Source organism: Ochlerotatus camptorhynchus, unplaced genomic scaffold (assembly GCF_037179485.1).
Source record: "Ochlerotatus camptorhynchus isolate MF236.1 unplaced genomic scaffold, CSIRO-AGI_Acam_v1.1 ptg000558l, whole genome shotgun sequence".
NCBI classification, from domain to species: Eukaryota; Metazoa; Arthropoda; class Insecta; order Diptera; family Culicidae; genus Ochlerotatus; species Ochlerotatus camptorhynchus.
Genome location: NW_027041041.1, coordinates 103,969 through 127,342, shown reverse-complemented (window position 1 = coordinate 127,342; position 23,374 = coordinate 103,969). Strand labels below are relative to the sequence as shown.

The following is a 23,374-nucleotide window of genomic DNA, read 5'->3' as shown; positions in this document are numbered from 1 at the left end:
GGAAGCGTTTGGTACGGGAGGTCCACGCTTTCTTCCTTTCCCTTGATCTCAGGTTGTGGAGTGGTTTCAGATATTCATTTCTGACATCACTTGACTCCTTGAAATCCTCTCTGCGGCACATACTGCGCAGTTGGCCTGGCCGGTGACAAGAAAAATGACGGATTCGTGAAGTCGTCATTTTCCAGGATGCTTTCAAAGTATTGGCTGCGTTAGTGTGAGATTAGATTAGATTAGATTAGATATTAAATGATCTTAATTAAGCTGTTTCCTAGTCCGATAAAAATTTCAAATGGCCCGTAACCTTGGATTTCGTTGTAAGACTGGGATCTTAAACAAAAACTAATTCTACATTACAAAAAAAAAGCGGTACGAAACCTTGCAAATCTTTCTGGTTTAGAATATTAAAAATATTAATAAATCCGGAATTCGTCGATACTCAAATGATCCAAGATCATATTTTTGAAACCTTGAATTTGAATAAAAAGTACGAAACATGGTGAGATGGACCAAACTGGACTAAGCCGTCTGTGAAGACAGTTGCAAAGGAAAAAAAAGTGCGAAACCTTGAAACTGAATTCGTCCCAGAACCCTGAAGATCCAAGACATATCTATAAAAAATGTTTCTAGTCCAAAGAAATTTTCCGTGGATTTAAATTGTTCAAGTCTAAACCTTCTTTAAAAAAAATCATTTTTCACTTTCATACATGATTGGTGACATCCAAGAAATCAAAAAAAAAATATCTCCAAATGACAAAATGACAAGCGATCAACGAACCGAATGATATCGCTATGTCAGAAGTGGAAAGCAATAATGATATAATCTTATTCATTCTGTATCATGACAAGCAGCCCGTGCGACACTGCTCACTCAGGGCGGTAGAAGGAAACGAGCAAATTGTTGGAAAGCTGCTTCACGAAGCAAAGCCGAAGATGATACACGTGTGTTAATGGAATTTTTTTCTTATATCTTTTTCGATTCAGATCATGCTATGTCCTCATCCGTGTATATTGCCACAAAGCAGGCCAGCAATATATAATTATCCTTCTACCACTCCGATCGAGCTGTGTTGCAGAGAGAGTTTGTCGTGGTAGTCGTAGCAAGGGTTTTGTCTGTATCGTTGGTTGCTTTATGTGTTTGGATTCGCTGGTGACATCATTATAGTTTGTAATGCAGTTATAAATAAGGATTGAGAAATATTTCCCTGAATTTAATGAGAATTCCCTAAAATTTCCTGAGTTTCCACGCCAAAAATTAAAATACCTGAGATTCCCGGATTTTTCAGGTAGTCGCACTGCAGTTGCTCGACCGAAATACTCAAACTCTATTCATGAATTCGTACTACGAGTATATGACACTGCAGGTCAGGCCGTCTTTATTCAACTCCAATCGTGCTTGTTTCCAAGACATCAACAGTACCTCTGTACATTTTGATCAGACCATGAAGCAAGAAATCCATGAAAACCAGGTCTTCATAGCTCGATGGTTGTTCTTATTATGTTCGCAATCAAGTACCACCACATCAGTCAAGAGAAGAAATCTGTCACAGATGGGCGACCATAAAAGTGTCCACTGGTTTTGGCGCCTCCTATAATCCTCAGCCTGGGTGCTGTACACAAAAGTCGTCTTCATTCAACTCGTTAATGTTAGTTTAATAATGAAGAGAAGAGTTCCTATTTCACTATTGACAAATCCAAGTTAATGCCGGCCACAGCGGGGCTGCAATCGTAGCGGTGATGAACTTGAAATCATCTGTCAAACTGCATATATTTTCAAGTTTGTGATAAGAAAACTATGTTTTACGTGTTATTGTACTTGCTTTATTCAATAAAAGAAAGCAAATATGAACAGAAAAGTAGCGCCGGCAAGAATGGTAAGTAAATCCTAATTTTTTAAATGCAAAATTATTGAGATTTCTTCAAAATGAAAAATATGTTGCTCCCAGCAAAACATCAACAAATAATGTTAACAATATTTAAACATGATTCAAACTGAGAATGCAATCCTGCAAGATCATCCTATCGGAGATTGAATTAAATCAATTAGTTTTGCTGTTTGAGGTGAGTTGTTAGAACAATTTTACATATTGAAGCAATCAAAACAATATATTGTTCCATCCGCAGGAACATCATCTTTCCTATAGCTGAACCTGAAACATTCCTATAGCTGAAGGAATATAGCCGAACGGAAACCCTTCCTTCTCTGGCATAAATAGAATCTCTCTGGTAAGTAGAATTAGATATTTAAGTGCTAAATTATTGAAATAGCATTGAAATAAAAAAAAATCGTAGAACAAACATGATAAAACCAACTAAATCCATGCATGCTTCGATCGATGGTTGCAAATCGTATCCGAATACAATCCTACCGTATTAAACCAACAACCAGCATCGGGTGCCTGCATTGGAATACATTTTACAAAGGGGCTCTTCTATTTTCATTTAATTTAGTTGGTCACACCCTAATAAAAAATTACCATAAACGAACGATAACCCAACTCATTGAACTATTCCACAAATGGTTTGGATGATACCTTGAACACGTTGTTAATGGCCAGATACTGAATAAAAAGAAGTCGGTGAGGTTGACCAGCAGCTTGTGCAGAAGCATTCCGAAGCTATTTTCGTATACGATAAGCCCCGCTCCAAAACATTTCAATGTGGGAATCATTAATAATGTACTGGACCTTTTCAACCACGTATTTAATGAGTTGGAAATGTTTATAGTATCACTAGTAGTAGTACTAGTACTCGGAAATTAAATATGAAAATATTATAAAGGACAAAATAGAACGAACTCACCAAATCTGGCCAAGTGAACCCAACAAGCTGGCCTGATGTGTTAGAGGGGAAGTCGCAATTGTAAACGGTTCGCTGCACGAGGTAATCCGGTTTGTAGTAGAGCTTTCACGGAATGTCCCGAATGTAGTCTTGAAACACCTCTTGGCCGTGCGACACAATCCGCACACTGTGGAACCCGATTTAGGTAATGCAAGTATCCGTTTGTCACCAATATCACTTTACTGTTAAAAAAATCCGAAACAACGCAAAATCCAAAAATTTGAAGGGAGGAAAAAATTTCGCTTCCATCTATGTACAAGCACAGTACTCTTCGATCAAACATTGTAAAACCCATATTGTATCTTCAAACTACAACAAATACATAACATTTTCTTCTAATAGCTTTTTATTCTAAACCAAACAGATTGACAGGGCTTTACTTTTTTACTGTGGGCTTGGTGGTGAGTTGACAACCTGGATGGACCGGAATACCTAGCTCTGGTCCTTACAAGTTCGCACCTCACGCCTCCCCGAGTCATATGATAATAAAAGACAACATGAACACAGTTGGGCTGGGCAATGTTGCCAAGTGGCAATAGCAAAGTGAAGAGATGCGACGCGAACACTGGCGCGGTAACCAAAGTACGGTGATAGAGGAAATGCTTCACCAAACACGAGTGTCTGTTTCTTCATGGAGGTTCAGCTCGAAACGGCGTCTGTTCTCCATGTTAGGAGCGACTGAGCATCGTTCAAGTGCCAGCGTGGGACTTTAAACAGACCTGGCACGATGGTCCCTCCACGAGGCAGAGGGTTGGCGCAGGCCTTAAAAGCCTCCCTGGAAAAATATTAAGTTGCAAATACCGAACAAAAAAATACGGATCGGAACAATCGGCACATATCTACGCGAGAAAATAAAGACTACGATTGGAAACTCGGAACATGGAACTGCAAATCACTCGGTTTCCCAGGCCGCTATAGGTTAATATATGACGAACTTCAACCACGCAACTTCGAAGTCGTAGCACTGCAGGAACTTTGCTGGACGGGACAAGAGGTATGGAAAAGCGGGCATCGAGCGGCTACCAAGCTGTCACACCACCAACGAGCTGGGAACCGGCTTTGTAGTGCTGGGTAAGATGCGCAAACGCATGATTGGTTGGCAACCGATCAACGCCAGGATGTGCAAATTGTGTATTAAGGGCCGTTTTTTCAACTACAGCACCATCAACCTGCACTGCCCACACGAAGGGAGACCCGACGACGAAAAAGAAGTGTTCTATGCGCAGCTGGAGCATGTGTACGATGGCTGATCGGAACGGGACTCCATCGGCGACATGAACGCTCAGGTAGGACGGGAGGCAATGTATAAACCGGAAATCGGGTCAAACAGCCTGCATGCCGTATCGAACGACAACGGCAAACGATGCGTGTACTTTGCAGCTTCTCGGTGTATGGTAGTCCGAAGTACTTTTTTCTCTCGCAAGAATATCCACAAAGCCACCTGGAGAACACCTGACCAACACACAGAAAACCAAATCGATCACGTTCTTATCGACGGGAAATTCGTGTCCGACATTATCAACGTCCGCACGTACCGCAGTGCGAACATAGATTCGGACCACTACCTACCACGGTAGTTGCAGTATGCATGCGCTTAAAACTCTCGACGACGCATAACACCCGTCGAAGTCGAACGCCTCGACCCAACATTGAGAAATTACGTGACGCCGGAGTTGCCCAGGATTACGCGCAGCAGCTGTAATTTGCACTAGCCACAGAAGAGCAGCTTGACGTAGTTACTCTTGAGGATGGCTGGAGGAACATCCGTTCCGTCATAGGTAGTACTGCTGGAGCGGCACTAGGTACTGCGATCCCGGACCGAAGAAATGACTGGGTTGACGGCGAATGCAAATTGTTAGTAGAGGAGAAGAATACAAATCAAACTGATGTTATTTTTTTCGAAAAAAAAAGTCGAAAAAAAGTGATTTCCTTATGGCAGATTACAGATTTCAGTACCAAGCACTGAAATTATCAGACGGTGCCTATAAATGTGCTTTTAGATTAGCTATGTAAGTCCATCCTAACTTAGTGAATTATGCTATGGAACGGCTTATAATTTCCCGAATTTTTTGCTGAAGTGCGCAGCCGTTCCATTGCATAATTCTCCAAGTAGGATGGACTTACAATACTAATCTTCACCCCGTTTTTTGTGTACATTTTTTTAGCGTTCTAAAGGTGAATCGCTGTGGAAGCCTTATTTCTGGTCAATCTCATTACCACCTCAAAATTTCAAGAGCACAGATATCAGCTCTCACAAAACATACAACAATGAAACTGGAACTTCACGTTTGCTGCAGTGTAGTACACAAGGAGTTCCAATTTCATGAGTGATGTCCGAACAGCGTCCAAGATTTGTGCTCTAGAAATCTTGAAATGATAGGGAATATCAGCCATCATGAAGACTATTGTTGGACGCTTCAAAGAATCACCAGAAAAAAGCCCTACCTTCATATCTGAATGCTTTTTAAGAACCAAATGTAATAGAATAAACGGTGTCCACGATGAAATTGCCACACTCAAAATTGATTCGCAAAATTCGAGTTTTCATCCGATTGCCATCAAATTTTCAGGGATTGAGAAATAACTATTAAACTTCATTTTACCATTTTACTCGTATTTTATTTACAGTCCATACGCAAATGCCCGCACCTTGGCCTTAACCCCGGCCATAAGATTCTGCACAACCTGTGAATCAACCGTTTTTTGCATGTAAACCCATACTTTCTTCAGTTCCTCGACTGTCTTCACTACCTTAGGTCGTTTAAGAAGGTGCTGCTTCATAATCGCCCAGTACTTCTCGATGGGGCGGAGCTCCGGAGTGTTGGGAGGGTTGAACATTTTCGGCACGAAATTGACCTTGTCCGCATACCACTTCAGCACGTCCTTGGAGTAGTGGCATGAGGCCAAATCCGGCCAGAAGATTGTTGGGACGTTGTGGGCCTTCAGGAGAGGAAGCAGCCGCTTCTGGAGGCACTCTTTTATGTACACCTGTCCGTTCATCGTGTCCTGGGTAACGAAAGGTGCACTCCGCTTCCCGCACGTGCAGATGGCTTGCCAAACCAGGAATTTCTTCGCAAGTTTGGACATCTTCTGAGTGCGGACATGCTCCGGAACGCTGAACTTATCCTTGGCCGTGAAAAACAGGTTGCCGGGGATCTGTTTGAAGTCGGCCTTCACATATGTTTCGTCGTCCATGATGCAGCATTCAACTTTCGTCAGCATGTTGAGGTACAACTTCCTGGCACGGGTTTTGGCGGACTTGTTCTGCTTCTCGTCGCGATTAGGGGCCTTTTGTACCTTGAACGTTCGAAGCCCAGCCTTAGTTTTGGCCTTCTGGACAAAACTTCGGCTTAGGTGCAGCTTCTTAGCCACATCCCTAACGGAGGCGTTCGGATTTCGGTTGAAGGCCCCAACTACGCGGTTGTGATTTTTGGTGTTGTACGGAATACTTTTTCCTTCACTTCTGGGCTTCCGATCGGTGGTCACCGTTCCTCGAACCGCTTAATCACTCGCGACACCGTGGAATTCGCGATTCCCAACGTTTTAGCGATGGAACGATGCGAGAGATCCTTGTTCTCGTGATGAATGCGCAAGATTTTATCACGCACGAGCTGTTCTTTCGACTCCATTTCCGCGAGTTTTGATCACAGGACTTTCCACCCAAATTTTCATTAAATTCTACCCAACGGTTAAAAAGTTAGAGCAATTTCATAGTGTGGCAATTTCATCGTGGACACCCATTCGATTTTTTATGAGGATCTGAATTTAACCAAGTCTTACTAAGTATGAAATCCAAAATATGTATATGTAGGACCAAAATCATAGCTTACTTCTATTGTATTTTAAATCAATATAAAGAAAAATGCACCAGAATTTCTCTAAACAACTTACCGTACGTCAACCATGCGGTAGCGTCTTGTACACAACCCCACATTATTTTTCCTTTGGAGTCATTGACGCACCTTAAAGTATTCGTACTTGGGGAAATGGTTGAACGTTTAACAGAATGGACAAAACTCGCAACAAAACACAATGCATCATGCTCACGTGTACCTGTCGAGGAACGCCACTCGTTATGGTGGGTTTGCCGGTATGGCATACAGTTTATCGCTAACCACCCCTCCCAAACAAAGAGTGTGATGAACGTTGCTGTTTTTTGTTCTGTTTAGTTATATGTAAACGCAAAATAGTTCTATTTGATTATCTTCTAACTTTCACAGCCCAGAGTGGTGGGGGAGATTTCAGCGAATTGACAAGGTGAAATTAATGTACACGTACCTTTTTGTATGGTATCAGCAAGTGGTAGTGCGGTAGCTTTATCTTGTATCCTGCTACAACGACCATGATTGATTAGGTTCTGTTTGTTTTCGGTGATTCCAATTAGATTGCCGAATAATTTAATTAAAACAGATGTATGTTTCACTGTTTTTTCTTGAATATTTGAACTGACAATCGACTGCGTATGACCGGTTTGCCCTTTGTGCGACGATGATTCTTCACGTGTAAACTATTGAAGAATACGTTGATTTGAGAGATTGAATATCTATGAGCTTCCTTTAAAGGGCACAATAAATCGGCCCAAGTAAAAGCGTAGATCTTTTTGGCACTATTACTGCTACCGATGTTAAAATACTAATCCAGTGACATCTGCTGTCCACACATACGTTGCTTTTTAACTTTCCAGGCTATAGTATAATTTTCCGAATTTGACTTATTTGGAGAAATTCTCCAATTTCATTATGCCATCAAATGAAAATCCATCGACAAAAACACTAAACTTCCAGGTTCTTCAGACTACAACACGGTCGACTACACTACATTTTCATAACGTTTCTACGGGACAACTAATCTAAATAAATTTGAAAACAAATAAATGAGCACCCTCGCTAGGTTTGGCCGGTTGGGGTGAAAATGCTTTCCATCTCTTTCTACCCCGAACGGAATTTATGCTACCGCCACGACGACCGGCCCGAACAGCTACGCCAACATCGGACAACGAACAGAGCACGTTCCATGCCATAAGTGTTACTATTCGGAACAGAAACACAAAGTGCCACATGCCGAATCAACGACAATAAGTAATGAGAATGGAATGCCAAACAACCGACAGGACAACGTGCCTCTCAACTTTGCTAGAATGTAATGCAACAGTAGAAGGACGTTTTTCTGGCCAATTTCTTCAGAGGACGAATCATAATGTATGATGCGTCTCCTTTGAATGCCATTAGCAGGGTTTCCCTAGCAACAACAAATATGTGATCGCATCTGTTAGTGTGGGGGATTCTAGCCTTATACCTTGTACAGACATACAAAGTTCACTGTTGTACTACCGTTGTACTTATTTAAGCTAGTACCACAAATTGTACGTTTTGAGGTACTAGATTAAAGAATTACAACGGTACTAATTTGTATGTCTGTCTGTGGTATTATTTTCCTTATTACAATGATAAACTTCGCCGAAAACATATAAAGTCATGGAAACGCTTCGTTTCGGAGTCATGCATTTTTTCCGCTGTATTTCTGACACAGTGGCCCAGATTATCTTTTGTTCCCGTAGCTATCTGAGTTTTGTAAGAATTTCACACTTTCGGACTTTTCTGAAGTTTTAGGAGTGCAATAAATTCCTCTGGAAAAATCGAAACAATCGTAAAAGTTATGGTACACCGGGGCAAGTTGAAACGGGTTTTTCAAAGTTGAACTTTGGGCTCTCTGGAAAAATCATAAAGTAACATAAACCGGATTTTTGGCATCAAACGTATCACGAAAGCGTCTTCTATCAGGAAAACGTATTAGACTATAGTTTAGATCCAAAAAACTTACTTTTAATGAGGATGCAAATATGGTGTGTTTCATCTTGCTCCATACAGTGGGGTAAGTTTTATATCAGTTTTACGGTGAAAATTCTAATCTATTTTCTCCTTGTGGACTTTTTCAACCCCTGCTGGGAATATATTATAGGGTTACTTCCACTCACTTGCTATAAAAAGATATTTTTCGGAATTATGAAATCGTGAAATAGTATAATGCTTAATTAGTACTTGTTAGTTACAAGAAGAGGTCATGAAGTATATGTTTGACACATAAAATCTTTCATAATTGCTGTCAGTGCGTCACAATCAGCGATTTTACGACTCGTGAGCGCTCACTCAGAGTGAACGCTCACGAATCATAAGATCGCTGATTGTAACGCTCTGAAAGCGAAATTGACAGGTTTTATGAGTCAAACACATAGGTGGAGGCGAACCAGCCTAAGGCTGAAAGCCTCCTAAATAAAGCTAAATAATAATAATCAAACACATAGGGTAAATGTTGGCTTCGGCACCCATTGACTGTTTTCGGCAACCAAAATTTAAACGTTAATTTCACTATGTTTTCCCATCAACGCACTTCCCTGAATGTGTCCAAACGATTGTTTAGCCTTTCAGCTTCAATCTGATTATATTTGAACGATCGAGCAATCCAGTAATGCTACATTTTTCTTCAAATAAAGCATACGCACTACAAAATGGAGTTGATTTCGAGTTGCCGATAATAGAACAGCTGGTTAACACGCAGTTCTAATGGGAAGGTTGCCGAAGAAAAAGAGGCTGCCGACAATAGTCACACTCACCTGAGAAGTTTGGAGCGTTGTAAAAACGCTTTCAAAACGTTTTGAAAAATTCTGTCGATTGGAATGGATAGAAAAGCAAGCAGCAGATGAATGTAAACAAACATACACATCATATATGTGCGTGACGCTGAGAAAATGCTAGTAGAAGTGCAGACGCTGCTTAGATTGACGAGAATACGTAAATTCCCCTACTTAACACCCTCTACCTGTTACTTAAAAGTAGAACATACCATTATAACATCTAATGATTGCATAATTCCGAAAAATATTTTTTTATAGCAAGTGAGTGGAAGCAACCCTGAATATAAGTATCCTCCGATGTAGGCGGTGGGTAGAGTAAAAATATGTCGGTAGGTAGAGCGGAAATAGTTGATTGACGCCATGTCGGAATAAAAGATGGCGATTTTTGGTTTGTGAAATTTGTATGTGTATTTTCGGGACTGCGACAACATATAGAGGCCGGAAATGAATGATGATGCCATTTAGTATCCAAAACTGGATCTTCCATTTTTTTTTGTAATTCTATTTCCGGTCTCTACACGTCGTCTGTGGGGTATTTGGCATTGTTACAGCCTTTGAAGCTTACACAGTAAGTTCATGTGCACTTTAGTGTCACTTGGATAAAGACAGTAACTTTCTATATGGAAACGATCTCGAGATACAGCTTATACAAAAAGTTCATGTGCACACTAGCGCCACGTAGTGAGAAGGTTCTGAACTAATACGACCACCATCCGCAGGGACTTGGTTACCTGAACAACCTTGCTGGAAATAGTAACCTTCTATATGGCAAGGATCTCGAGATACAGCTTGTACAGGAAGATTCTGGGTAAATGGTCAGGCGGTTTTTGCGCAGTAAGTTTAAAATGTGTTTTTAGAAGTGAAACGGTTACGTAATGACCTGGATGTCGAAATCTATAGCTAGTTGATTAGGTATAGAACTCTAACAAATAGTTCGTTGGTATCAATAAATACAGAATTATCATCATGTTTTTTTTTTAATATTCTTCCTGGACGAAACAATGTTTACATAAAGCATTCATTGGGACTTCATTCGTTTCTACCGAAATGGGTAATGTATACTAAAATGAGTGCTTACCCCCACCCCCACGGAGTGTAAACACAATTTCTCACAGCGTGGTCTGGAAATGTGAATGTTTTGTCTACAACATCCTTATGCACTAGGTAGAGTGACATCACATTTGCTGTTGTATTGAAATGAAGGAAGAAAAGAGATGGTTGAACTTTCCTCACCATTGATATTGGACAGGTTTGGCACTGAACTGAATTTTACCAATCCCTTTAGGAAATGATGATGGAAGAATATTAAAAAAAAAGGCGAAAACAAATTATTTACCCTTTGTAGAACCTTAAGTATAGAAAATTAATTTTTCACCATCAAATTAAAACCATCTGTTAACTTGGCAGTTTAAAAGCACATTAAGCTTGTTTATAACTGTGTACAGTAATATTTGTTTAGAGACTCTGTTCGATGTATTCCTCTTGTTACAGTTTACGATAATACTCAAATGTATTGTAAACCCACAGATAGTATGTGGTAAACCAATTGAGGTAATCCTACATACACTAGAGTCGCTTTTTACGCGGTTTTTTTTACACGGTTTTTTTTTTACGCGGTTTTTTTTTTTACGCGGATTTCGGAATTTACGCGGTTTTTTTTACGCGGATTCCGGAATTTACACGGTTTTTTTTTTACGTGGATTTTGGTTTTTTTTTACGCGGATATCAGAATTTACGCGGTTTATCATTATACACTATAGTCGCTTTTTACGCGGTTTTTTTACACGGTTTTTTTTACGCGGTTTTTTTTTACGCGGATTTCGGAATTTACGCGGATTCCGGAATTTACGCGGTTTTTTTTTACGCGGGACGTATCACCCGCGTAAAAAACGACTCCAGTGTACTTAGTTTTTTTTACCGAGCTCGGCTGTGCAATGTCAAATGTACGACACGACAGCAGCGCTCTTTTATATCTTTTCAGGTTCAAGCAGAACGATGTGCAACCGCACCTGACAGGATTTCCCGCAGTTTTTTTTATGAATGGGGCGGAGCAGAAAGTTTCTTTTGCGCAGAATATGAAAAATAGGATGGACTTTGGATGTTAATATAATTGCATATATAGGAGTACCAGATATGTTTACAGTCAGTTGTGTGTAATTCACCAAGTTAACATATCATCGAATATGTCTTTCAAGCAAATTTTTTCTCAAATTTGAAAGTTTTGGTGTGGGGAAAAACTTCTGTTTTTACTAATAATTGTGGTTTGTTTAAAATTTATTTCCCGGAAAAAGTGATCGTCAAAGTCCATGTCTTTTTCGGGTTATTGTTGGGTGGGAGAGGTTTTTGAGGGGGGGGGAGAGGTTGTTGAGGGGGGATCATACATTGCTTTTCCTCATTCCTCATTGTATCGCATTCCTCATTGTGGTCACGCCGTGATCCACCTTTAGCCGCTGACTTGGCCCTACTTGCTGCAGGACCTAGTGCCACGCCGTCCGAAACGGCAATGAGCGAACAGAAGCAAAATAGCAGCGCTGATTTATATCTTTTCAGGTTCAATCAGAATGATGTGCAACCAAGTGGTATTCGTTTATGATGGCTGGGTTTGGGAAAAAGGCTTATTTCATGAAAACAGTGATAAAATTATCATTTGTACATTTTGAAAAAAAAATAATTACAGAAAAATTGGAAAAATATTTATTTCAGCAGGTTCTTAATGTAATATCTTATCGATATTGGCGTATTTGGATTAAAATTTCTATAAATGACAAAGTTACAAGCGTTTAAAACCTAACACTCGTTTTCACCACACATGTTTTTTTGATTTGCTCCCCAGTATAGTCGACAAAGACGTAGTTCTACGTCAAAAATCTTAGTCGGTAGGCCCTACTATTTTTTGTTTACAAAAATTGAAGTTCATCTGTTTATCAAACAATCAGTTGCTTTTTACTGCGACTGAGCGGTATATTAGCAATATTGATACATGCAATCAAAAGTTCAAATATTACATTAAAGATTGTACGTATCTTTATTGCGAATCGACTTATGTACATAGAACCTATTAAAAAAGGACTCCAGAGCAATTTGCGACAAGCATTAAATTTCGTTGAATGATCTATTCAATTTGAATTGTTGTTTTATTTTGCAAATCGATTGCAAGTTATGAAACAAAAGTTCGGAAAATTTAAATCAGTCTTAACTCAGAGTTAATGAAGTTTTGACGATTTTGAGTGAACTGAACTCAAATTTGAGTTAATCTCATTGGCCGTGTGCAACGTACTCATTTTCACAAAAACCGGCTAAAACCGATATTTGAATACATTTTTTTTATATTAACTTCAATCAACAAAAAAAATTTTTAGACATTTTACAGTTTTTCTAAACCCGAGGACAACCACCTTGGATTCCAAAACAGTTTCGGACATCGATTTCCGGTCCCCGTTCGCCCAAGCTCGCATGTACACTAGCACCACGTAGTGAGATAATAATTTTCAGATTCTTATACAAACTCAGTGGCGCCAACTAGGTTGAAACATTTTGGGGGGTGAGGGGGAGTGCAAAATCACTTTTTACATGTAGTTTACATAAGAATCTGAAAATTATTAGGGGGACCAAAATGTGTCAACCCCCTCCTTCCTTTAGTTTGCAGCTGCATCCGATAACCCTTGTATACCACAATAACATTCTAGAATACAAATGGTTTGGATTTCAAGATATAGCTTATACATCTAGTAAGCCTACCATCCGAAAGGTATTGGACACCTGAATAACTTTCCAGAAGACAGCAACTATCTAGATAATCAATATCACACGATAAAGCTTATACACCAAGTACATGTACGCTATCGGCTCGTAGTGGAAGAAATCTAACCTAACCTGTCCACCATCTTACAGATGTTGGCCTATAGAACGTCTTTGCCGAAGACGCCAACTTCTTAGATGGTCAGGATCTTGAGACACAGCTTATACAGGAAACTAACATGCACACTAGCGCCACATAGTGATAAAATTCTGAATTAATCAGCCCAACATCCGGAAGGTCTTGACCTACTGAATAACTTTCCCAAAGATAGTAACGTTCTATATGGCCAGGATCACGAGATATATTTTTATGGAACCAAAGAAGTCAAATTCTATACGGACATGTACCACTTTTCCTCGCTTCAAAATGGCTATTGTGATATGTATCAAACATTAAATTGTTCATAACTTGTGTTTAAACTACCAAACATAATTTTTTTGTGATTTTTCTTGTAGAACCTTACATTTTGATACCGTTTATGCAAAAACTTAAAAATTTATAAAAATGGCTTATGTACCACTTTTGCTCGGAACAGTTCATTTGTTTGTCGCTCGATGAAGGCTGTTATTTTGCAACATGTGCTTCAAAATTTATGACTGGTTGATGTAGTACTCAAGGTTTAGTTTTTTCTTACACGTTTTTTTACGACGATTTTCGAAATAACACGGTTTTCTTCAAATAACATGTTTTTTTACGACGATTTTGGAATGGAAAAAAAAATAAACTTGAATGTGTACTTCAAGTGGGTTTACCGGATACTATGGGCACATATTTCGGAATGGGGATGACATGTAGAGGCCAGAAATCGATGTTTGACGCCATTTTTAAATTAAAGTTGGCAACTTCCGGTTTTTAAATAAATGCCAAATACCCTACAATATGGGTATTTTTGAAACGGTGACGACGTGTAGAGGACGGACATTAATTTTTGTCATCGACACATGGACAAGAATTGTTATTTAGAAGAAATCTTTAGTTAATCCAACATTAATTTGATCGTCAACTCAATCATACTTCACCTCAGTCGTCTTACGCTCAACTCAACTATAACTCTGATAAATTTTAACAACCGTCAAATGCAATTTATTTATATCACGGTGTCTCTGAAAGAAAACCTTACTATAAAAAAATCAGTATCGATGAAAAACGTACCAAATGAAAGGTTAGGCTCACCCTTTTTCATATGCGGCTAGTATAGAAATGTTCAATAGGGGTCTAAAACATTTTTTAAAGTGTAAATCACGTTCAAACATAAACTTTCTAGGCCATTGAGGCCCAACAAATTTATGAAGAAAAACATAAGTATGAAAATCTTAAAATGTACTTTTTTAGTTGAACTGTTTAACATTTTTTTTTCAGTTTTAACTTTTATCCAACCAAAGGATTTGCAAAAAAAATCGATCAAGAAAATTAAAAATTTAATAGCTCTTTTATTTTCTCACCAAATAAGCTGATATTTTCAGAGGATATCATAAAAGTGTATTTTGCGTTGTAATATCTGAATTTTGCTTTGTAATATCTGAATTTTGCTTTGTAATATCTGAAGAACCATACAAAAAGTCTTATAGCATGAATCAAAACTAGAAATCTTGTTAGCAACCTCTTTCATCATTTCATATTTGATAGGAAAATAATAGAGTTATTCAATAATCTAATTTTGTAATCGATATTTTTTTGCAAATAAGATTTTTGATGATTTATTTTCCGTTGAATTAAGCACAACCCGCACTTTACCTTTCTTTTCTGAACGAGTTTAAACAAAAAATGGAATATTTCTGTCAAAGATGACTTCTAAATTTATCCACCTTTCCGTACGTACCGTTGGATTTGATAAAGAGTCACATTATTGAGATACTGTTTAAAATCTAATACTGCTTCTTGATTCTAAATTCGTTCTACGAGTTTCAATTCCGTCCTAACGCATTAAAACAAACGCCATTAGATTCTCTTCGTACTACGGATAAACGTAGAAAAAGAGGAATTGGCTAGGAGCGCTTCTTTTATTTTGAGAACACTGAGCTTAAATATTCATACAATGCGCTCTAACAGGATTTATGTTGTAGCTAATGAACTAACGCATCGGAACAAACCTATTATTGAATTGTGCATGGTGAAATCATTGATATTATTGATCGTTTTTGATCTATAGAACGGGAATGGGCGATTACGACGAAGTAGTGCTCTACCCTACGTTGGCTGGATGAAGGTTTACTAAAATTTGAGATTTAATGTGTAAATGTATATTTTTCATGAAAAGGCAATCCAGTTTCCTAAAACTAAACTGAGCATCCGGAATGTGTTTACCTCCAGAAGAACTTTATCATGAACGAAAAACTTGTCTAGGTGATCAGGGCTTAGAAGATCATTCAGACTAAATTTGGGTGCACAATGCTCAGTTTTTTTTACGACGGTTTTGTTATTACATGGTTTTGGAAAAACGCGGTTTTAAAACACGCTATGTATACACTCCCGATCATAAGTTTAAGGACACCCAAAAAAACATGACAAATTTGTTATGTTCATATCTCTGTCATGTTACGTCCAATTTTCGCTCTCTTTAGATCATTTGTTCAATATAATTTTCAAATTTTGTGTGCTAAAAGTTCACCCAAAGTTACAATATTTTTCAAAATTCACTCTGAAGAATCGTGACTGATTTTCTCAGAATTGGGTTGGCCAAATTTTGAAATAAAAGTAGTAGTAGAACACTTATGCTATACCATTCATACCATTCAAATAACCTTTGGAGATCGAAAATTGAACGTAAAATGAGAGATCATTGAACAAAAGATATTTGCATGGTTTTTTTGGGGGTGTCCTTAAACTTATGATCGGTAGTGTACCTCGTGAAAAAAGAAGACTTGAGTGCATATCGATTACTATACATCATCTGAAAGAGATTCGTTTTCGATCCCTTTTACTTCCATCTCGATTTTAAATCAAAATTTAAGCAAAATAACCGCTTCACTGTTTGACACTAAACCAACAAATTGAGAGCTCGGTCCCATACAACACTAAGACACTAAGATGGTGATTTTTGCTAATGTAATCACACTTATTTAAAATAGTTTCAGTGCTCCAAAATTAATGAAATTTACATTAATACAGTGCAAGAACTGACATTACGCTGCTTTTACTTCTTTTGTATATTTTTGTGGCCATAAAAATTACATGAGATTTTCGACATGATTGAAGTGCATCCTCTTGGATGTAATATTAAAATGTATTTTGCTATGCAGCACATTTATGCCAAATGATCATTATGCCAAGCGGCAGTTATACAAAATAGAATTATACCAACCGGGGTATACACTGTACCAATATGACATATTCCTGTGGAAGTCTAATAAATTTGCGCTATAAGAAAATCCAATGAAAATGATATAATTGAAAATGTGTCAGGTAAATTCTATATGAATATTTGATACATTTACAATGCTGAAATTTGGTAACTTTTATATGATCGTCATATGATAAATGAAAATCGGTCAAATTGTCAAATTGTAATAATTAACTGAAATGGATTTGAAACCCATAAGCATAAGCTTTACATTTCACCACAGTATAATATATGTGACATAAATTAATCGAAGTAAAGTTTATGTGAAAATCATCTTCTTTAGACATATACATTTAATCGATTTCTAAAAATAGATCGAAAAATAAAAATCAGGCAGTGGGAGCTTTCACAGTTGTGTCTTTTTTTAATGTAGCTGATTTGGGATTCGATCAAGAACTGTTGAGGTGTGATGCTTTCGGTGTCTGCGCTCGATACCACTGGGCCACGGCTGACTTCAAGATTGAGCTCGTTCAATTAGCAAGAAGTAAGAACAGCTCTCCCGACATGGAATGTAGTGCAACGTTATGCTCGTTTTGCTAGAGTGTATAAAAATTCAAATCTTTCTTAATGCTCCTGTGTGCAGTAAAACAACGACTACATTATATGAGTTCATGGAATTGGTTCATGAAGTTCGAGTACTAGTGCTGGAATCTGAATAAGCCGTGCACACTAAGATTTTGTTTCCGTGTTCGGTAAATTTTACCGAAATCAGAACAAGCGAACATTCGGTAAAACTTTGACCTTCATTTTAAAGGCAATTGAATTTGAAAATAGTTTCAAAACATGTTCAACCTTGTTTAAATGATCAAATCTTGTCATTTTAGTAGAGATTTAGTTTCAAAGTAGCTATTACTGAACAGTTGTTCAGCTGTTCAGATTTCGGTAAAAATTACCGAAGTCGGCGATAATTTCTAAGTGTGTGTAGAAGGCTAACAATTAGAATCTTAGCAAAGTAAATATTGCAGTAGAATAATTTTTTTCAATCTCAATACATTCTTTTCCGGAACCCCTTATTCTATGGAACAATAACAAACAAGGATTATTCAATACAGTATCATTGTTGTTAGTTATATTTAGTTCGACTAATCATTTTAATGAGTGTACGATAACATCGTTGAAAATTGTTTCAATAACACTAGTTTACAAAACAACATAAAAAGTGTGAACTTTAGTGGTTGACCAACGTTTCTAATGCAAAATCCTACACTGAATTCAATGCCGTGGTGAGAAAAAAATAAAGTAGATCCATTTTTGAGATATACAAAAATTTTGATTTTTTGAATTTTGGACAAAAGTACGATTACTAAAATGTCAATATCTTTGGAACTAGTGCACCAATTTCACCATCATTCCATAATTTATTCTTAAAGTCCATTAAAAACTGGAGAAAATGAGCCTTTAATGGATGAAATCGGTTGGAAATTGTCGAAGTTATGAAATTTTTTGTAAAATCATGGAAATTGAATGTTCCAAGATTGGCCGCTCCTAGGTTCATGCACCACTTCCAGTAAGCCTTTCTGCGGACGTGTACGCATACGGTGCATTTCACTAACACTACCAGCTGTCACGCAAAATTAAATGGGATATTTTCAACAATATAATTTACGCTAGTGTTTGTGAGACCGCTCGGCGAGAACCTAACGCAACCAACTCAATTTGACAGCTTTCTTTCTTCAACATTGCTTAACGATGTATACGACAAAACGTGAATTCAAGTGTAAAAATGATCCTCAAAAGTTTTGTTACGCGTGTGGCAACTATATATTTACAAAATCGGTCAATTTCACTGCTTCGTTGCAAACTGCATACAGGCTTTATTTTAAAATTGATCCTGGAGACTTTGACGAACCGTGGATTCCAAAAGTATTATGTAGTTCGTGCAAAACGTGGATGTCAGGCGCAAGGTAAATTGATTTTTTGAATAACTTTCATATAAACAATTTATGTACAGCATGGTAGTGCTTTGTTCTTTCCTGATCCACATTATCTTACTTCATCTATTTTTGATAAGTGTTAATGTCTTACTTACTAACTCACTTATTTGTTATCTGTCAGTCGCTATTTGTCCTTTGACATGCTCACCATATGGCGTCGACCGTTTTGTCATGCAACGGATTGTTATTTCTGCTTGACAAAAGTTAAGCAACAAGGACGTCACAAAACAGTTGAGTATCCACAAGTGGCTTCTATGACAAAACCTGTTCCACATTCAAGTTCGGTCCCGTATCCTGTTTATCCAAAGCGAAAACGAGCGCCCTCTGTTGAATCGTTACAAAAAGTGAGGAGGAACTCAAGGAGGAATGCGAGGAAGACTTCGAGGTGGAATTGGAAAGAAACCCAAAACTGTTTACACAATCCGAATTTAATGATTTGGTGCGAGATCTCGACTTATCGAAGGAGAAATCCGAATTGCTGGCATCACGCTTGAAAGAACACAACATGCTGAGCAAGGAGGTCAAAATTTCTTGTCACAGGAATCGTCACAAGAAATTTGACAAATATTATTCTACAAAGGACAAGGCATGTTTTTGCCATGACATAAACGGCTTGTTTGAAGAGTTTGGTGAGCCATATGATCCAGCTGAATGGCGTTTATTCATCGATAGCAGCAAGTTGAGCTTGAAAGCCGTTTTACTGCATCAAGGGAATGAGAAACCTTCTATTCCATTAGCTCATGCCGTTAATATGAAGGAAACGTATGAATCAATGGCTCTATTGCTCAATTTGATAAATTACAATCAACACAATTGGAAAATTTGTTCCGATCTTAAAGTGGTTGCCATGTTGACTGGATTGCAACAGGGATACACAAAATATATGTGTTTTTTGTGTAAATGGGACAGTCGAGCTCGTAAGGAACACTACGTCCGAAAAGATTGGCCAAAACGGGATAATTTCACAATTGGTAAAGACAACGTTAAAAATGATCCTCTTGTGGTAAAAGAACGCATAATACTTCCACCACTACATATAAAACTTGGGCTATTCAAAAATTTCGTCAAAGCGTTGCAAAAAGAAGGGCCGGCATTCCAGTACTTGAAATCAGTATTTCCAAATTTATCTGACGCAAAGATAAAGTAAGGTGTATTTGTTGGCCCACAGATCAAAAAACTGCTCAATGATTCCGCATTCAATACAGTTTTGACACCAGATGAGGAAGAAGCGTGGAAATCGTTCCAGCGTGTTGTCACAACCTTTTTAGGAAATTTCAGATGCCCAGATTATGAGGAAGCCGTCGATGAATTGCTCAAAAATTATGAGAAAATAGGTATTAATCAAAAATATTGTGTTTGTTACATATAATTAATTTCAAATCCTTTTATTTCACTGAACACAGGTGTGAATATGTCTTTGAAGATACATTTCCTACATTCTCACATGGATTTTTTCCCGGAAAATCTTGGTGACGAGAGTGATGAGCACGGCGAACGTTTTCACCAACAAATGAAGATGATGGAACGTCGTTACCAAGGGTTTTGGGATGAAGCAATGATGGGTGACTATTGTTGGTTTCTGATTCGAGAAACAAGTTCAAAACATCGAAGACAAAGTCATTCGATTCTCAATCATTTTTAATAAAACCTAAATAAATTTCTTTTGTATCAACTCGGTTTTAAATCCTGATATGCCTTAATCAAATTGATATGTAGAGATAAGAATCTCCCATGAAAACTTTACATGCGATTTGGATGCTTACAACGACACCTAGAAAAGGAACTCTAAAGCTGTTGTATTTCAGCAACATTTTTAAGTGTTTTACAAAAATGCTCATAACTTCGACAATTTCCAACCGATTTCATCCATTAAAGGCTCATTTTCTCCAGTTTTGAATGGACTTTAAGAATAAATTATGGAATGATTTTTTGAATCTTTTTATCCCATTAAAAATGTTGATTAAAATAAGATTTTTATGGAAAATTCGCAGGAAAAATAAAAAAAAATGCTGTAAATTTTTAAATGACTTCAAAATTAATTTTTTAATTAAGACATAATATTCTAGCAAATTTATTTAGCTTCATTTTCATAAAAAAAGATTTAAAATTGGTGCACTAGTTCCAAAGAATCAAAATTTTTGTATATCTCAAAAATGGCTCTACTTTAATTTTTTCTGACCACGGCATTGAATTCAGCGTAGGATTTTGCATTGGAAATGATCATCACCTTACCGAGTTCAAAAATGCTGTAAACTAGTGTAATTTATGAAGAACAATCATGTAAGATGTATTTTATTGGGAGTGATATTCATCCCAGAAAACCATGCCAAAACAAAATTTTGCTGTTGGATTTCTTAAAAGGCAAATCTATATGAATATATAATTATTGTGATAGAATATGTTTACAATCTTTAAACGTCAGAAATCAAAGGAAGCTATTACAATGAGATATACATGTTTTCCAATACTTCAAAGTTAAATGACTGTCCAATAGTTTCTACATGTCGATTTACACGCGACATATCAACAAACGTCAAAAATCGTTAAAAGCAACTCCAATAAAATAAACACAATTATCTTATAAGATATACCTATCTAATAGTGAGCAATATTCATCGTGAAAACAGTTATATTTTACTGAATTTTCTCATAGTACAAACTTATATGATTTTCCATTAGTTTCTAGATATCTGTTTCCACCTATTACATATCACCAGTTTTTCACTATGAAATATATCAGCCAATATTCATATACATCTTATCTATCGTTAACCACGCTGGAAGCAAAGTATTATCAAGTACTAAGTATGTGAAATTACGATAGAAATCATTCCATATCGCAGTCATAGTTTTTAAGTGATAATCGAATGGAATCTATCAATCATCACATAGAATGAATAAATCTGCTGACATTGCTATGTTATAAGATGGATCCAATAAACGGTACATGTCGATTTGTTTCAGTGTAGTTGTTTCGGAAATTGTTCTCATGTAAATCTGATGGTTCCGTAATACAACTCACTACTGTATATTTCTATAGTTACTGGTAATGTCATCGACAATTAGGTTGTTTAGGGGTATTGAAGTAAATGCATATTCGTAATCTGCATTAAAAATGGAACCGAAATTCAAAATTTCACCATAATTGGTACACTGGAACTATTTTAAATAAGTGCGATTACATTGGCAAAAATCACCATCATAGCGCCCTTCGGTAGGACTTTGTATGGGAGCGAGCTCTCAATTTGATAGTTTAGTGTCAAACAGTGAATTTATTATTTTGATTTAAATCTTCACGGCCAATGAGATCAACCCAAATTTGAGTTCTGTGTACTCAAAATCGCAAAAAGTGCAGTAACACGCGATGAGTACATTTGCTGTGGAAAATCTCAAAAACCTACCGGAAAATGAGGAAAATTGACGAAAATTTTACCCAGTCTAGGAGTAGTACCAATAGACTGAGAGAATCCAATCGTTACTTTTCTCAAACCGGGAAAAACCAGGAAAAACATAAAACAAATTTACTCATCGCTGTGTTCCTGCACTTTTTGCAATTTATGAGTAAACTGAACTCAAATTTGGGTTGATCTTATTGGCCGTGTTGATTTAAAAATCAAGATGATGTCTATGGGTTCGAAAAAATATGGTTGTGCTCAGAACACAAAAGTTGACTGCAGAAATTTCTCCCGCTTGCTTGGGAATGTATGGAATATTTTTAACGACAAGAAGCTTACACTTCTTACGTTATTGACGTTATGTAGGCCTTCCTCCTTTAGGTTAACAAACACCAACAACGTATGGCTAGCTATGCTCACCGTGTTGACCACACGAGAATGGTACGTGCCTCATGTCCACCACCAAAAACATGCACATTTCTGATCCGAAACAATAAGCTCAAAAGGTGGAAGCAGAAACTGTTCATTCATTATGCAGCCTATCCGGCTTCTTCTTCTTCTTGGCTTATTATATTGCAGTTGGAACTTTCGCCTGTTCTCAGGCTTACCAAGCGTTTTTTTGACTAGCGATAATTGTGAACTGTGCGAAAAGTACAAACAGTAAACCCGCCCTAATAAACGGGTACCATACACAAACGATATCATATATGGTACGGCTATTCCATATAAAGTTGGGAAGATATCCCGAATTGGTGGTTTGGTGCTTCTTATGGTTATTGTTTATGCGGGCGGGCAAGTCGAAAATAATCCTCAACCAGATCAGTCATCGAACCTGCCACCTCCCAGCATGGTATGCTATGAAATTGCACTTTTAATGAATATACGAGTGACGAGCCTCACAACTCAGGAAGGTACTCAACCTAAATTTCCCCATTTCTTGATTTTCTTGTCATCCATCTCATCGAAGAATGTCCACGTGATGCATACCTAGGTATTTTGCTATTCCTCACCACAGTCCTTCGTTGGTTTCGCGCTTTATCACTTTGTTCTATACCTAGTCTCTTTTGTCTATAGGTTGGAGTTCTTTCACTTTTCGTTCGCCTACACACAATAAAGCCACGCCAGCAACGAGAGAAATCAGAAAGAAAGGTCCTCAGTGGATTCTTCAAATCACTTGGCGTCATTGGTGGCAGTAAGAAAATGTGATAAGGGCCATTCATGCTGCTGTGACACGCAAAGAAGCAATATAAGGGACATTTTCTTGAACAAATTACAGTCTATTCTGCCCACTTTAAAAAGTGTTAAAGCAAGGCACAAGGTGACAGAGCGTAGTATTTAAATATTTATGTAGAAGCTATTTTTAGCATTTCAATCAATTTTCAGTTAATAGAGGCAGAATGATCATCACCAATTGTGGGGTTAACAGAGTAGGAGGAA

At 37.6% G+C, this 23,374-nt stretch overlaps 1 protein-coding gene across 2 annotated transcripts in view; it reads right to left on the bottom strand.

Moving 5' to 3' along the window:
- Positions 1–23,374, bottom strand: part of Usp8 (Ubiquitin specific protease 8) — a 75,205-nt gene that overhangs the window by 5,779 nt on the left and 46,052 nt on the right. Inside the window, exon 1 of one of the 2 annotated variants that reach the window (XM_065236633.1) lies at positions 7,117–7,657. The exons of the other annotated variant lie outside the window; for it this stretch is intronic. Coding sequence (XP_065092705.1) covers positions 7,117–7,182 — 66 coding nt within the window. The 5' untranslated portion in view covers positions 7,183–7,657. Of the gene's footprint in view, positions 1–7,116; positions 7,658–23,374 lie in introns of those variants that run through there. 2 annotated transcript variants of the gene reach the window in all.